The 16,648-nt window shown below is 36.7% G+C and overlaps 1 protein-coding gene across 2 annotated transcripts in view; it reads left to right on the top strand.

The window, feature by feature from the left end:
* The first annotated feature begins 7,933 nt into the window (after nt 1-7,933).
* Nucleotides 7,934-16,648, top strand: part of LOC129263773 (zinc finger protein 208-like) — a 31,973-nt gene continuing 23,258 nt past the window's right edge. The window contains exon 1 of one of the 2 annotated variants that reach the window (XM_064100963.1): nt 7,934-8,099. In XM_064100963.1, the coding sequence (XP_063957033.1) occupies nt 8,092-8,099 (8 nt within the window). In that variant the 5' untranslated portion in view covers nt 7,934-8,091. The remainder of the gene's footprint in view (nt 8,100-16,648) is intronic. The other variant, XM_064100964.1, reaches the window with a different exon arrangement.

The raw sequence follows: 16,648 nt of genomic DNA, 5'->3' as shown, positions 1-16,648 counted from the left end.
CAATAGGCAATTTTTTTCCAGCTCGCTTTGCACGCTAGCACTTTTTACAAAGTTTTCCCACATTGCTATGATTTGCCCCATCAAAATATTTGGTTAATTACGCAACTAGGTTGAATCTATGTGTTGTGTAAAAGCTGTATTCTATATATACCTGCGATTTGATTAAAATAGCGGCAATCTGCGAGGTTTAAATGGCTTTGATATCATGAAGTTCGGGGGCTCCGCCCCGGACCGCACAGCACTTTGTATGGAAGGGTTGGGCCATGGCCCCAAAAGTTCTACAAAGAACAAACAAAAAAAGGAGGAAAGAAAAGCAAAGGAAAAGTGTAGGATATGATTTTATTTACTGAATATGTCAAAAAATAGCTCAAAGTTAGATTCTCATGAAGTGGTGATTTTTTCTCACTCGCTTCGCTCGCTCGGGACAGCTTTTTAGCACATGTGCTGTAGCTGCACCCCTCGTTTTTTATTTTTTTTTACTCTTCACTGCCGCAAAGAATCATGTTCACAGTGGCGTACAGACCACAAAAAAAGGAATCTAAAGAGAGAAGAGTGAAATATATTATTCTCTGGATATCATGTCAAAATCTATCACAAAATTGGATTTTTGTATTAAAAAGGTCAAAAATTTTGTTCGCTCACAACTTTTTTTAAAGATAAATTCTGCCTAATACGCGATATCTGGCCTTCTCAAAATAGTCGCCTCATTACACCATTACGCCTGTTCAATGCATGATATGACCAGGAAATTTTAGGCTCTTGCCCCCCCCCCCCCCCCCCTGGCCACCGACCCCTGTTACGCCGCTGAGTAGCTCATAATGTATGGTGCTTTCGTTGTATGCGGTTGGATGTAATTAATATTGAACATTTTATCATGTGACCCCATCAGATACCTCTCGTGAAAATATTGAGGTTCAGTGAGCTCAATATAATATGATCATATTTTTACAATTTTTAATAAGTGAAATCAATTAATGGTTTCAGAAAGAATAATCATTCATTTCTCTCTAAAGCGTATCTTCGGATATGAACATCGGATGTTTTTTTCATGTTATTCTTGTTATTATTATGGACTTGAATAACTAAACTTGATTGATTTTTTTCTCATTTTGGCAAAAAGAACTCTCTTTTGGGTTTGGAAGGGGATGACAGTTTTGCATTCTAAATGAGCACACTCATGCGGTACATATATTTCATTTTAACACATATATATTAGCTGATATTACACACTGATGGTTCAAGAAAATGTTGGAGAAATATCATAACATGACAACTGAGTTTTGATTGTTTTTATGTTTGTTTTTTTGTTTCATGCACTTATAAAGCATTTAAAACATGTAAAAATCCAGGGTTGAAAATCGTATAAAGAATGACGGTAAGCCCGATGGCGCACGAGAAGCCACACAGTTTGTAATTTGTGCTAGTCTTAATTTGTCCGAATCTGCATTTCATCATCATGCATTAAGAAGAAAAAACATATTTGCCAGACGGGTTAGATTTAAGAGAAGTTGCATACATCATGCTCAATAAACAGATCACTTTGTACATGGTCCAGACAATTTTTGTCATTTTTTCTTTCGTATGAGTTTAGAATAGGCTTACTTGTAACACAAATTGAATTTTCAAAAAAATTATAGAAGTACAGCACACTGCAACAATGAAGGAATTTCCAAGAACACCATGCATGTCAACGACTCCCAAATGTCCTAACTTGTGATGTTAGTGGGGGTAGTGTTGAAAGATCCCCATCCACAAGAACATTTGTGTCAATCATCCCCCCCCCCCCAACCAAGAATACCGATCGACACCCGTGATCTAATCCTAACAGTTACAGATGTTGAAATAATTAACAATATGTGAACAATTAATTGAATAATTATTTAACATTTGATATCAATTAAAAAAATGAATAAAAATTGAACAGTATTGAACATTATGTAAATGCACCTGGAAACTGCGATGCGAAACCATGCCCAGAGCTAAAAAAGAAATTGGCTCTGGAAAACTGAACATGACTCCATGGTAATAAAAATTACCCCCCATGCATCTTTTACCCTTACATATATATTAATATAGAACAATGTTTAAATCATTCACTTGACATGAACATTTTGTATTACAACAATACAGTACCGGTATACAGTGCGTCTCAAAAAAAACTATACACTTTTGAAAGGGCTACCAAACAAAAAATATGTCACTATGGGGGAATATACTTATATAAATGGAAAGCCAATGAAGTCAACTTTCAGATGACACCAAAAGGTTGGAAAACTGTTCATGCTTGAGTGAGCTTTACCCACTTAAACAAAGGGTATGAAAATTAGGGTGGGCAGGAATTAGCCTTTCGATTTCTGTCAGTTTTTGAGAGGCGAGTCCCTCGGAACTTAAATTAATTTAAATTAAATTAATGGTCATTCATGATCGATTTAAATTGTTGGAGCAAATTTCATGAATTATACGGAAATTTCATCCATTAGTGAGCGTGAATTGCAATATTTAGTGCAGCATTTTAACTTAACAATGTGGATCTCAGCAGTGTGTTCATTGGAGTCAGGAGAATAGGGGTAAGATAGGACTTCAGTTGGTGAATACGTAAGCTGACGGGAAAGGGTCAACAGAACATTTAGCCTCCCTCCTTCAGGTCCGTCCCTCCCTCCCCCCCCCCCCTCCTGTTGAGATTGAGACTGACTGCTATTACATGCACGTATTAAGTCCAGAGTGGACTGTCAATTTGATAATAAATTCTGAAAATTAGGTCATCAACGTTCACTAATCAATCATTCAATCAACAATTTGTTAGTAAATCAACTCAATGTGATCAATCAAATATTCACCTTTTTCAATAAATCATCAATCAAACATTCAGATTTTTCAGTAAATTATTTCATAAATCACCATAATCAGTCAAGTTCTTAATAATCATTCAATGGAAAAGAAAGACCCATCAACCATGGAGCTAATAGCTCTATGCATCAACAATAAGTCACGAGGCATTGAAGTTTTTAATTTAATTTTTAATACCATCCAGGAGAAATAAAGGGGGTGGAGGGCGTTTTCATTATTTAACAAATAATCATTATTTATAAATAATGGGAAACTCAACAAATTATTTATAAATAAAGAAATGTGCACTGGCATTGTTAATAAATGATTATTATTTAGAAATAATAGAAAACTTATTTATAAATAATGGAAAAACGAATTGCAATTATTTATAAATAATGAAGTATGTAGTGTCTTTATTTATAAATAATGAAAAACGAAAATCATTATTTTTAAATAATAAAAAACAAATAATCATTATTTATAAATAATGAAAATCACATAGGGCTAATCATTATTTATAAATAATGAAAAACAAATAATCATTATTTATAAATAATGAAAAACAAATAATCATTATTTATAAATAATGAAGTATTACTTGGAATTATAAATAAATAATTAGAAATGTTATTTTATAAAATAATAATTATTCACAAATAAAATGTAAATTATATATAAATAATAGTTATTATTTAATAAATAATGATTATAATTTATAACAAATAATTGTTCTATATAATATTGGTACAATCGGCGCCTCATATAATTATATATTCCGCCAGTCGAAAAATAGTTCCAAGTCACTTATTGTTATCTTCCCAATCTGGGCGAAGGAGTTCAGTAGTTACTATTTCTAGAATCAATGTTAGATTTTGAATCATATTCATACATTTTTGTCAATCAGCAATATCAAATTGACAAAAATTCGGATGGGTTGGGTCGAACGAATATCTTTAGCCCCTGTAATTAGGCCCGTGGCACCTATATAATTTTTGTGGCTGAAACTGAAGGCACAAATAGCTTTCCATAATCCATTACCGTATTACTAACAATACAAACTTGAATTAAAAAAGTACTGCGTCTGGACGGGACCGAGGCCGAGTCCAGCGCTAGCTGACGAAATAAACAGCAGTGAATGGACTGGTGACTTAAAGAAAACCAGGAGGATAATGTCGATTTTATTAGCACTGCGATAATTCTGGTGAGTAAATGAAACTGCAGACCTGCAATATTCATCCAGATGCAGAGCCTCAGAGTCAGAGGTAAGCGTGGTCCGTGCTCCGCCTCCTCCAGCCTGCCAGCCAACTGGCCAATTGTCGGCAGAGCCAGAGCGGGCCCGGGGATCGGAGCGGGCAGGCTAGGCCGCTACGCGCTGCGGCTACCGCGTTTACCGGCGAGTCCATGATGCAGGTATGGCAGTGTATCCTATTGCCGGACACCTTTATTTCAGTGATTAAAAAAAAAACTAGAGGAAATACAAATAAATTAAGAAAAATTGCACTTGCTATTCCAAATATTATGAAAATTATTATGATATTTTATATTTACCAACCATTTTCTAACTTAACTAAGTTCAATTGCATCGCACTTGCCACATACCAGCAGGCAGCATGGGCACCATAGGTACGCTACTCTAGCGCGAGAGGGCGCGATTTTCGCGTCATCATTTTCGCGTACGAAAATGGCGACAAGCTGCTTCGGGAGCCGGTGCGAGCAATAACGGCAAGCCCTACTTGAGTCTCCTGTCTAGGATGGTAAACATATATCAATGGGAATGAAAACGATGACATCATCTTCCCAATGCATTCAGCTATACTGCACGGTAAGCTTTTGCGACGGAGGATCGAGATCGGAACAAAAATTGCACTAAAACAGTCTGTAAGTACAGTGTATGCATCAAATCATCATTATATGTTATTTTCATGGAATTATCAGACATATTACGCTAAAAATACATATATGCTACTCGAAAATTGAAGTCGTAAGCTTTCATTTCTTACCTCATTCATGGCAGCATTTCTTGCCACCATTTGCCACGGACGAATGTTAAACGCCCTTGCTATTTGTTTCGTGGGATTTTTTTTTAAGTTTGGCGACGCGTTTCGCGGGCTTATTTATGGCGGCTGCTAGGGTTTTTGGTTGCCCGCGGTGTGTAGTCCTGCGCATTGGAATTTGTGTAGCAGACCGTCTACCGTGATATGTCTGGTATTTCTTTGATTAAAAAAAACTTTTTCTTTTTTATAAATTAGGAATTGAAAACCAGACACAAATGTAGAAATCAGAAATACATCCCACACTGACACACATTCATTTTGATTGAATAAAATATTGAAAAAAAAATGGCAAATGACGCAACAACTTTCTGAATCTTCTCGAACCTAATTTTAGCCTTTACTTAAGGTAATTTACTTTAGTCTTGATTTATTATTTGATGATTATATTCTGTTGAAAATTCATGTAACATGATTTCTTTTGGCCTAATCAAACTTAAATTTTTTATTATTTTAAAAATGAATGGCCTAGATCTAATTTAATTCATTATCATTTTAATTTTCTTTTGTTTTCATATTTTTATTTTCATTCAGATTAATTTCTTACCTCCATTTGAGCATGGCAATACTTACTGATCTGAAGTCGAGGGGCCCAACAATGAACAGACTTGGGCTGCATGAGCCGTCGAATATCTGTGGTTCCAAGAAAGCGTGATGGAAATGCCGCCTTAAAAAAACCAACCCCACCTCTGCCTCTGGGCTTTGTTCTTGGCGATCCTGCATTCCATTCAGACTGCAACTTTAAGCAGGAATTGTTCTACCAACTACTTAATTATTCACAAATGTGAATTGCAGCTTTTAAATTGACAAGAAAGAAACAATTGATTTATCTCACCCCCCCCCCAACTGTCTTCTAACATTTTCTATCACCCCAAACTAACACTTTTTTTCTTGTATGTCTGTTTAAATATTTTTATTTAGACTTTATGTAATTTTTTCATGATTTATTTAAGAAGTATGAGCAAAAAAACAAACAATTTGGTACATGCAGTAGAGAAGAGAAGGAACATAGTGTTAAAAAAGGATACACATACAGATCTGAATATTAAAATAAATTTAAAAAAGAAATGACAAATCCACACTGACACATGAAAGTATTCATTTTATTTTTTTTCCTTGTTGGCATTGGTTACATTAATTAACTCCACATAAAAATATAAATTGGATATTTTATCAGTATTAATGAAGTTGCTCAATAAAATTTAAAATGAGGTATTCTCATTGGAGGTAATGGTTGATACAGATGGGTGGGTGGACCTGCAGCCACTAGCGTACCTATGGGGGGGGGGGGCAGACTGCCCCCCCGACGAGTCACAACCCATGCAAGGGACGTATCCCTGCCCCCCCCCCCCTGATGAGCCACCGGTGGCCCCCTCCTTTGAAGTTTAAGACCTTTTTTTTTGCTTGTAATTTTTTTTCTGTTGCGAAATGTACTTAATAACCTGTTGAGGACCTTTTTTTTTTTTTGGCTTGTAATTTTTTTTTCTGGTACGAAATCCTTTATTTGTGGTTGAAGACTTTTTTGCTTGTCAAATTTTTGGGCGGACGATTTTGCCCCCCCCCCCCCCGTGGAAAATCCTAGGTACGCTACTGCCTGCAGCTCTATTGTTTTATTAGATTTTCATTTTTTATTGCTGGGGGGGGGGGGTATTATGTAGAGCTGAAGCCAAATGATCTTATGAGGCAAGATTCAGTGTACAGCTCAATATGATGCATGTAAAGTGATTTATTAAACTTTTGAAATATCAATTAAGAACTGGAATGATGAATGATATGAATATAAGAAATATATTAAATGCATTTAAAGTGATTTATTAAACTTTTGAAATATCAATTAAGAACTGGAATGATGAATGTTATGAATATAAGAAATCTATTATATGCTAGTTCATCACAACTTTAGCTGGATCTTGCTGCAGAAAGTGCATCGTGTAGTTCTACAAATATCTCGGGTGAGAGGCAGTTTGGCAGAGCGGATGCAATGCTTCATAGGGCCCCTAACATTTCTGTGGTAAGGTCGAATCCAAACTGATGTTTTCATCAAATGATACAGCCTCCTGGCTACAAAAATTTCCTGTAGATGAAAGAGAAAACAAAATAATGAATGCAATGAAATTGGGAAAAAGTGAGGCTAGAGGAGCAAAAACAAAAGCAAATGGTTGTAAAGTTAGTACAGGAGAGGAACAAAATGAGAAGAAAGGAACTCACAGAAAAGGAAACAAAACAGAGAGACAAACTTGAGACTAGCTCCTTTAAAAAAAGTTCTGTATGGTGTACTATGGATCTGTAAAAATATTTTAAAATTATGTAAAGTTTCAAGGATTGAGCATGCATAGGAAATCACGTAAAGGCAAGGATATCAAGTCACGAATTAAAACAAAAAATGAGGGGGGGGGGAAATGGGAATTACATCACCCCCCCCCCCCACCCCGCCTCTCCAAAAAAAAAAAAAAAACGACTTTAATAATTAACTTGTCAAAACACTATCTAGTATCAGCTTATGTTATTATCCTTTTTAATGTTATTGTTAGGGATCGAGAGAAAGGATGAACGCGGGGGGGGGGTGCATTTTTCGAATTCATACTTTCAGGCATCAGTGTACTGAAGGGGAACATTTAACATAGGACTACAAAAAATTGCGGTGGACAGACAAGAAACAAGAAATGATGATTAAAATGAAAGAAAAAATTCTCGATCTCAAAACAACTTGAAAAAAGAAAGATGCAAAACCAAATGTTATCAACTCACTTACATATTATATTTGAAATCCATCCCAATGGTCTTCCATGTCGTAATTGTGCACTGTAATTCAGATAATCTAGTTAAAACATGTGAAATTAACTTCAAGTCTCAAATCAATCGTCTTGCACACTGTGCCTTGCAAAACAACAAAATACTCTGATATTTGCGTATCATGAACGCACATGCATATTTATGAGCGCCGCGAAAATGACCAATCTCATTCACAAATGATGCGCACTTACGCTTCGTCACCATGCCGCGAGAAGCGTTTATGCGCGATGTAAAATCTCCGCCCCGAATTGGCAATCCCCGAATGCGCATGCGCGGTGGTGATTGATACTCGATGGTCGACAATTCGTTCGGAATGGATAATACTTAAAAATCATTTCTTTAAAAAATCATAACTTGAGTTATTCTTCATCATATGTCTTAATCAATGCATCATCGTAATGGGTGACACATTTTCTTTATGTTGAGGTAAGTTTCAACAGATTTGGATGAAGATTTGAATTATCAGTGGCGTACCTTGCCATGGCTCCATACCCATACAAAAAACAATTAATTTTGTGCGTGACAAATTACATCATGATTCCGGATGCGCGCCGCGCCGGACGGGTAAAGATATCCTTGATTAATGATGTAAGATTAAGAACAAACTTGCGTGATTTTTTCTTATAATATCATATCATGAATAAATTTAATGTTGCAAAATCAGATCGAAATTTGGATCGGCAGTTGAGCTGAAATCGATCGGCGATGTTTAAATTTAAAAACAAAGGAATACATCAAAATTTTGTTCGCGGTCACGCGCATCTTCCTGACAGACAAATGCATTGAAATGGAAGTCGCCAACATGCGCGATCGTTTGGAACATGTTTTAAAGAGAAATTCCAGTAGTTGCAGTAAACACTAATTTCATGAGAAAGTCTGTAAAACAAGGCTTAATTGTCAGTATATCATCGAGGATCTAGATCTGGTACAGTTACATAAACTGAACTTTGTGAAATCTTGAAATCTACGCTGAAAAATGTTCAGACTGAAGATCCCCAACACAGATAAGCGCACGTGGGACAGTGTATAATTATTGCTTTGAATGTCGGGCCCGACGCTCTACCCGAGTCCTGAGCTTATTTGCTGATTTCTCAGCAATTACGCAATTTCTTCCAAAATCCTTTGGCACATACGTTTTATTTATACAAACAGACACTTTGGTGGTCATTTCATTGGATTCTGTACGAACTCATTTTGAAATCGTTACCAAAACTAGCATTTACCTTTAAAGGGGTTTTGAGGTGTTATTGCTTAAAATAAACCGAGTGATTTTTATTAGAAAGATAAACGAAAGACGCATCTTCCGAGCAAAGGCGCAAAGGAAAATAAAATAAAAATAATTCCCATAGATCACAGGTTAATGAACGGTCGGCGGGACATCATTTATAAGTATTTTTAGGTGCTGGCGATTTAGAATTATTGGAATGATCTCTTGATCTCGTACGACGCATCATAGTAAAGTCGCAAGTGTAATTAAAATGTAGTAGAAGTCGCAAGCACGCACAATGATTCGGAATATGTTATTAAAATGTTTTGGGGAGCTAGCATTTTCAAATCAATTTATTACTATCTTGAGAAATGAACTTTTGATATCTAAGAAGAAATATAAAAGAAGCATCTCCCGACGAAGTTGCAAAGACAAATAAATTGATGTTGAAAAGATGTATATCATCATAAATGATGTAAGATTGTAACGCAATGAGCTCCGTCAGTAGTACGATCTTTAAAAGTTCACACCGGCGTCCGCTATCACCACGAGGTTAAAAAGAAGTGTATATCATTATAAACGATGTAAGAGAGTAACGCAATGAGCTCCGTCAGTAGCACGATCTTTAAAAGTTCACGGCGGCGTCCGCTATCACCACGAGGTTGAAAATAAAATGTATATCATCATAAACGATGTAAGAGAGTAACGCAATGAGCTCTGTCAATAGTACGATCTTTATTTATTTAGATTTTTTTTTGGGGGGGGTTAATTGTTCGTGGTTAATTAAAGATGAAAAATAAATAAGCCCATGTGTGTGTGGTAAAGGGGATGTGGAGTGAGGGTGTCAAAACACTCTTAAACATTTAAATCTGATTTCTTAAATGTTTGAATAAGCCTATTAATCAGTTAGCCTTAGTGTTTTTAGAAACAAGTTAAAGACCGATTTACTGAAGAAATGCTTAGATCAGTAAACAAATGCCTGCTTGTTATATCTCGTCTAACTTTATAAATTGTATTCTTCCCACAATTATCTATGCAAAAATAGAGCTCTGCCTATTTTCTTTATTTTTTCCTCTTTTCTTTCTTCTTTTCGAATTTCAGATTCTTATACTTTAGGTCTAATAGAATGCTTGCATTCTGCATTTCACCTTTTTGTTACTTTTTAGTGTATCTTTTGTAAATATGTATATCTGTACTTTGGTTATTTACTCCAATTTTTTGTTTGCTTGTTCTATGATGTTTTAAAATGATTGCTAATGTAAGTTTTTAACATTCTGGTGGCCTATGGCCCACAAGCTAAGCTTCTTAGTAGGTCACCACGTTTCATTTCCATCTCTTCTCATGGGTGTTACTAATGTTTCATAAAAAGTAGTGCATGTATTATGTATATTATCCTGTAATTATCCTGTAATTATTTACTTTTGTTCTTTGCTATTTAGTTGTATCCCAATAATTTACTGTTGTTATTATTGTTGTTTGATATCGGAATTGAAACGAAATAAAGATTCATTCATTCATTCATTCATTCATTACTTAGCATGCTATTCATGTACTAATTAAAAAATTGCAGGAGCTGTGCTTACTATAAACAAATTTACAGTGTGGTTCACCGTTACATTCTTTTTTTAAATTGCCCCTGGTTCCAGAAAATTGCCCCCGCTTCGCTTCGTTATATTTTACAAAATACTTTTTTTTAAATCAAAATACCGTTTTTTTCCTCTAAGAATACTGTTTTTGCTTTTTGGAGGTTGGCATCTCTGGGTATATTGACTTGAAATGCGACTGAGAGATATGCTGTGACATTTGTGTACAATAACTGGTTGTGAGGTATAGTGGTAATCAGCCGGTGCGAAACTGCATTAGTGCCGAAAAGCCAATGTCAATGAATGATATCTATCAGCAGTGATCTCATGTTTTTAACGTTATAATAATTGATGAAGCTGAGGATGAATTTATTCCTTCTGTAGTACTAGTAACGTGGTAAATACAGCAGCTCCAACTGTCCAAGATGACCTTGACAAAATCAGTGAATGGTCATCGAATTGGATGATTGATGAAACTAAACACCCAGATATGTGAGGTCATCAGAGTCTCGGGGAAGAGGAATGCGTCCAATCAAATCTAAATTGCCTTTCTAAGCAGAAAGCAGAAACTTTGGCAGGGCTAAGGAACTGAGATGTTTCGTAACTGCGGTCTTGCGAGCGGGATGGGGCTGCTTCTGAACAGCACTTCTGACATTGGAGTATCTAGAGGACTGAAAATTAGGTCTGAAAAGGGGGGTCATCAAAGCAGCACGTCCCACACTAATATATGTGCGTGCCCCACCCCCCCCCCCTCGGGCTAGCGACCATCATCTACCAAAATGACTTGCAAACCCCTTTATTATGACTAGCGACCCTCATCTACTATTATGACTGGCAACCCTCCTCTACTATAATGACTGGCGACCCTCATCTACTATTATGACTAGCGAACCTCTTTTTACTAAACTGGCGACCCTCATCTACTATTATGACTGGCGAACCTTTTTTACTAAACTGCCGATCCTCATCTACTATCATGACTGGCGAACATCATACTATCATGACTGCCGATCCTCATCTACTATCATGACTGGCGAACATCTTACTATCATGACTGGCGACCCTTATCTACTATTATGACTGGCGAACCTCTTTTACTATTATGACTGGCGACCCTCATCTATATGACTGGCAAACCTCTTACTATTATGAATGGCGACCCTCTTCTACTATTATGTCTGGCGAACCTCTTTTACTATTATGACTGGCGACCCTCATAGTAATAATGATACGTCCATTTATATAGCGCAGTTACTATGTGCCTTATACTCAACTGCACTTGGTTACTTGGTATCTTATTATTACCCCGGCTGTAGCTGAGCCGCCATATTAATAGGCGCTAAAGCGTTCAAGGAATAAATCCTACCGGGTACCCATTCACCTCACCTGGTTCGAGGACAGCACAATGCGGATAAATTTCTTGCCGAAGAAAATTACGCCATGGCCTCATCCACTATTATGACTGGCGAACCTTATGATCAACAAACCCCTTTCCCCCTTATGACTAGCGACCCTCTTCCTTGATCATGACTAGTGACCCTCATCTTTGATTATAAATGACGACCCTCATTGTTGATTATGACTAGTGACGTCTATGAACTTATACCCTTATGAATAGCGGCCCTTACAACTATTATGACTAGCGGGTATTATGACCAGTGGTCCTACAGATTAGCGGGTGGAACCCGGACCCCCCTCCAAAAAAAAAAGAATATGGAAGATAAGGAATACTGATAGGGGCAGGGTTGGGCTTAATTACTTTTTTTACAATTACATAATTGAAGAAATGTTCTATTACTTTTCAGCTAAATTACATTTTTTCAACTACAATTTCCATTATACCAATTACTTTTGTCAGTTACAATTTCAATTACTTTCTATATGAATAATTGAATTCCTTTAAATACATGGACATTTGTATTATGTCCCCTAACTCGCCATCTCATGTCATTCGCCTACTGGTCATATACCGCCCTCCATACAGCCGGAAGAGGACGGGAAGCAGACCAGCCGTTTTCCTAGATGAGTTTACTTCCTTACTTGAAAGTCTACAAGTAACTTCACAAAAGATACTTTTGGTAGGAGACTTGAATTTCCATATGGAAGTTTGGCGTTTAAAGATGTCTTAGGCATTTTCAACCTCCAGAACCATGTGTCTTTCCCAACCCATTTGTCCGGCCATACATTAGACCTTGTTATATCTGATGCAGGTGATCATATCATCTCAGGTCTAGAGAAACACAGTCATCTGCCTTCAGATCATGCAGCGGTTACATGTAATCTTCGCCTAGGTCGGCCTCAAGAGGTTAGGAACATCTTCTCTCACGCAACATGAAAAATATCAACTTCAATCTACTCCAGCGGGATCTGTCAAAGAGGCTTGAGGGGAACGATCCAGATGGTATCGATTTGTTAGTTGACCTGTATAACATGTCTCTGGAGGATGTATTGAATCAACATGCACCAGTGAAAGATAGACATGTCATTCTTCGCCCAAACGCTCCCTACTACAATGATTCTCTTCGGGTTGCAAAGCAGGAGCGACGTCACTGTGAGCGGCGAATGCTGAAGTCTAAAACTGAGATTGATCGACAGATTTACAGGACTGGGAGTAAACGTTACTACGATAAATTAGCAGTCGTGAAATCATCATACTTCCATGATAAGATAGACTCTTGCGATTCACGTAAATTATTTCAGACTGTGGAGAAGCTAGCTACCGTAAAACCAAACGTTCTGCCACCCCATACTTGTGCAGAATCATTAGCAAATGAATTTGCTGACTATTTCCATCAGAAGATCTCTAATCTGTTGCTTGAAGTGGATAAGGCACAGTCAGGTGATCATGGCTCTATTGAGCACAATGAAACATGCCATTCTTCACTGTCTAAATTAGAAACTCAATGAAGCTGATGTTCTGAAACTGATTAAGTCGTCATCATCTGCAACCTCCCCTCTAGATCCCATGCCTACTACTATTACCAAGAAGTGTGCCCTAGTATTACTACCATTGATGAAGAAGATTATTAACACTAGTCTTGAAACCGGAGTCTTTCCTTCTTAGTTAAAAAGAGCAGTCGTGACACCACTCATCAAGAAATCCAATGTTTCGGCCGATGATCTGTCTAACTATCGTCCAATTTCTAATCTTTGCTTCATGGGAAAATTAATTGAGAAAGCTGTTGTCAAACAACTCCAGGAATACCTGTTCGAAAACGATCTGCACAACCACTTTCAGGCAGCTTATAAGCCACACAACAGTGTTGAAACTGCTCTGCTCGGGGTACAGAATGACATATTGGTCTTTCTCGATGATAGAAATGAAGTTCTGCAGGTCCTCTTAGATTTTAGTGCTGCATTTGATCTGATTAACCATGACATTTTGATAAATCGCTTGAAACATTTGTATGGTATCGATGGGTCTGTACGGAAGTGGATATCATCCTACCTCTCACAACGTACACATGTTGTGAAGGTGAAGGAAGCTGTTTCCAAACCAATCACTGACTTATGCGGGGTGCCTCAGGGATCGATAATTGGTCCATTGTTCTACACGCTATACAGCTCTCCAATATCAGCAATTATCAAGTCCCATGGCCTGGAAACAATGCTATATGCTGACGACACTCAAATGTATTTAGCATTCAAACCACATGATCTGCAGAATGCTACAAGCAGGATTAATGTTTGTCTCGCTGAAGAAATAGTTTGAAAATCAACCCACAGAAGACTGAAGTGATTCATTTTTCATCTCAGTTGAATCCTGCTTTAACACCTGCTTGTATTGAAATAGATGGGGTGGATGTACATGAGACAACCAAAGCACGCAACCTTGGCGTTCACATGGATCAACACCTTCAATTAAAAGAACCTGTTAGGATTATGACTCAAATTGCAATGTGTTCATTGAGAAGAATTGCAAAAATTCGGAATTACTTCAAGTGTAAAAAGACCACTGAAATGTTAATTCACGCTTTTGTTTCTTCCAGAATTGACTTTTGCAATTCACTTTTATATGGCCTGCCTGAAAAGGATTTAAGAAAGATACAAATAGTGCAAAACAGCGCAGCCAGACTTATCATGCGTGCTAAAGGTAAAGATCCCATTACGCCCTTGTTGTCGCACTTGCATTGGTTGCCTGTACAGAAGAGAATTGTTTTCAAGATAATAGCAATATGTCATAAAACATTAGTTAGTAAGTCCCCATTGTACCTGTATAATCTGATTACTGAATATGTCCCACAAAGAAATCTCCGCTCTTCTCGCCATAATTTTTTAACTGTACCAACGTCTAAAACATGTTCGTTTGGGGATCGTGCCTTTCAGTCAGCGGCACCTGTACTGTGGAATAAACTGCCTAATAATCTGAGGGCCATCACATGTACTTCCACCTTTCTAAATTTTTTAAAAACGTACTTGTTCTCATGTTAGATAATTTTGTTTAGGAGCGGTATGTTACAATGTTTTGTTAATCTTTCATTTAGTATTTTATTCTAAGTATACCTGTATTAGACTTAATTACCTCTTTTGTAAAGCGCATAGAGATTCTGTAGAATATTATGCGCTATATAAGCATCTATTATTATTATTATTATTATTATTATATAGTCATAAATGAAATATTTTGTGTGTAGTGCCACCCATTTCAACATAATTCTATTAAAAGTTAGAGATAAACTGACAAGATGAAGTTAATTAGTTTAGACAGCATTGATCCTGCCTATCGCTCCGTTTAATGCTAAAGTCAATTGACATTCTCAACAATATGTTGATCCGCATGCTTTCTTCATTTATAAAGATCATGATGTACATCATGTAAACTTTACTTATGAGTCGCGACCTCATTCATCAAGGGCAGTTCAAGCTTTCGCCTATAGGGGGGGGGGGGGCAGGACAAAATATTTTCATCCACATTCTCCCCGAATTTTTGAGGGGGTGTTTCCAACTTACATGTAGTCTAAAGATCTTACGTTTATTCTTACATAAAAAAATGAGGCCACTGTATGAGTTTATAAGAATTGCAACTTTGCTAGTATGAAAATTTACATAGTTTGATTTCTTGTTGGAACCTATGACCTATGCAAATTTTCACAAATATTTCAAATGGTCAATTTGTGCACTTCTTTATCGCAATATTGTTTCCTGTTTCCTCCACATCATGGGAAAGAATACAGTTGCATGCAAGAGATATGCACCTATAGCTACGGGAAAAGAAAAATATGCAATCCAGAGTAAATTAATCAATAAATTAAGTAGTAAAGTAATGTAATTGAATGTATTGACAGTAATTGAAGTTAATTATAATTACTTTCCCTTTGAAAATTTCAATTACAAATTTAAAATTACTTGCAAAAAAGTAATTTTATGTAATTGAACCCAACCCTGGAATGGAGAAGGGGGAAACATTTTCTGAATAATGTGTTAAAATTTATGACAATAAATATGAATATATATGTGTGTATATATACGTGTATATATATATATGTATATATATACATATATATAATTTATATTTTATATTTCTACAGTAAAAAGGTCTTTTAAAATGTCTGCCCCATACGACTTATCTGGGTCCCTTTTGTAAAGTTTTGGCTCATAAAGCTGTCACTTTGACTCAAAACATAAATTTAAGGAATTTTAACCAAATCTAAGGAATTTTCAAAGCTCAAAAAATGATTTCAGTTTTAAGTTGTGGAAGGGCTGACCGGGCTGGAGCTGGTACCAGTGTACTCACACTTCTTGATAGGTTACAGCGGAAAGCACTCCGCTTCCTGAGAATTGAAGACCCTTCCGAAGTTGGGCTTTATCCTCTCAAGCACCGGATAAATGTTGTTTCTCTCTGTACCTTCTACTGTCACTTCTTCCTGAAACCATCCCTTGAGTTGTCTAGAATTCTTCCCCCCTTGGCCCCCAATGTCCGTTTGATACCTACAGAGTCACTGTCCCAGAGTCAAATACTTTTCTTCATCAATCTTCATATAGTCGAAGGATGTCTCGGCTTTGGAATTCACTCCCCTCCAACACATTCCCTTTAGCTCCCAACATGGACAGATTTAAGAATATTGTTAATTCATATTTAACTAGCTTGATGTAAGACCTTGTAGTTATTAATTTAATTATGGTTGTTTGTGGCAGTGATGGGCCACTTTTCATCATTTTATGATTGCAACATCAGGTCTGAATAA

Source organism: Lytechinus pictus, chromosome 6, assembly GCF_037042905.1.
Source record: "Lytechinus pictus isolate F3 Inbred chromosome 6, Lp3.0, whole genome shotgun sequence".
NCBI classification, from domain to species: domain Eukaryota; kingdom Metazoa; phylum Echinodermata; class Echinoidea; order Temnopleuroida; family Toxopneustidae; genus Lytechinus; species Lytechinus pictus.
This window is presented reverse-complemented; position numbering and strand designations above follow the sequence as displayed.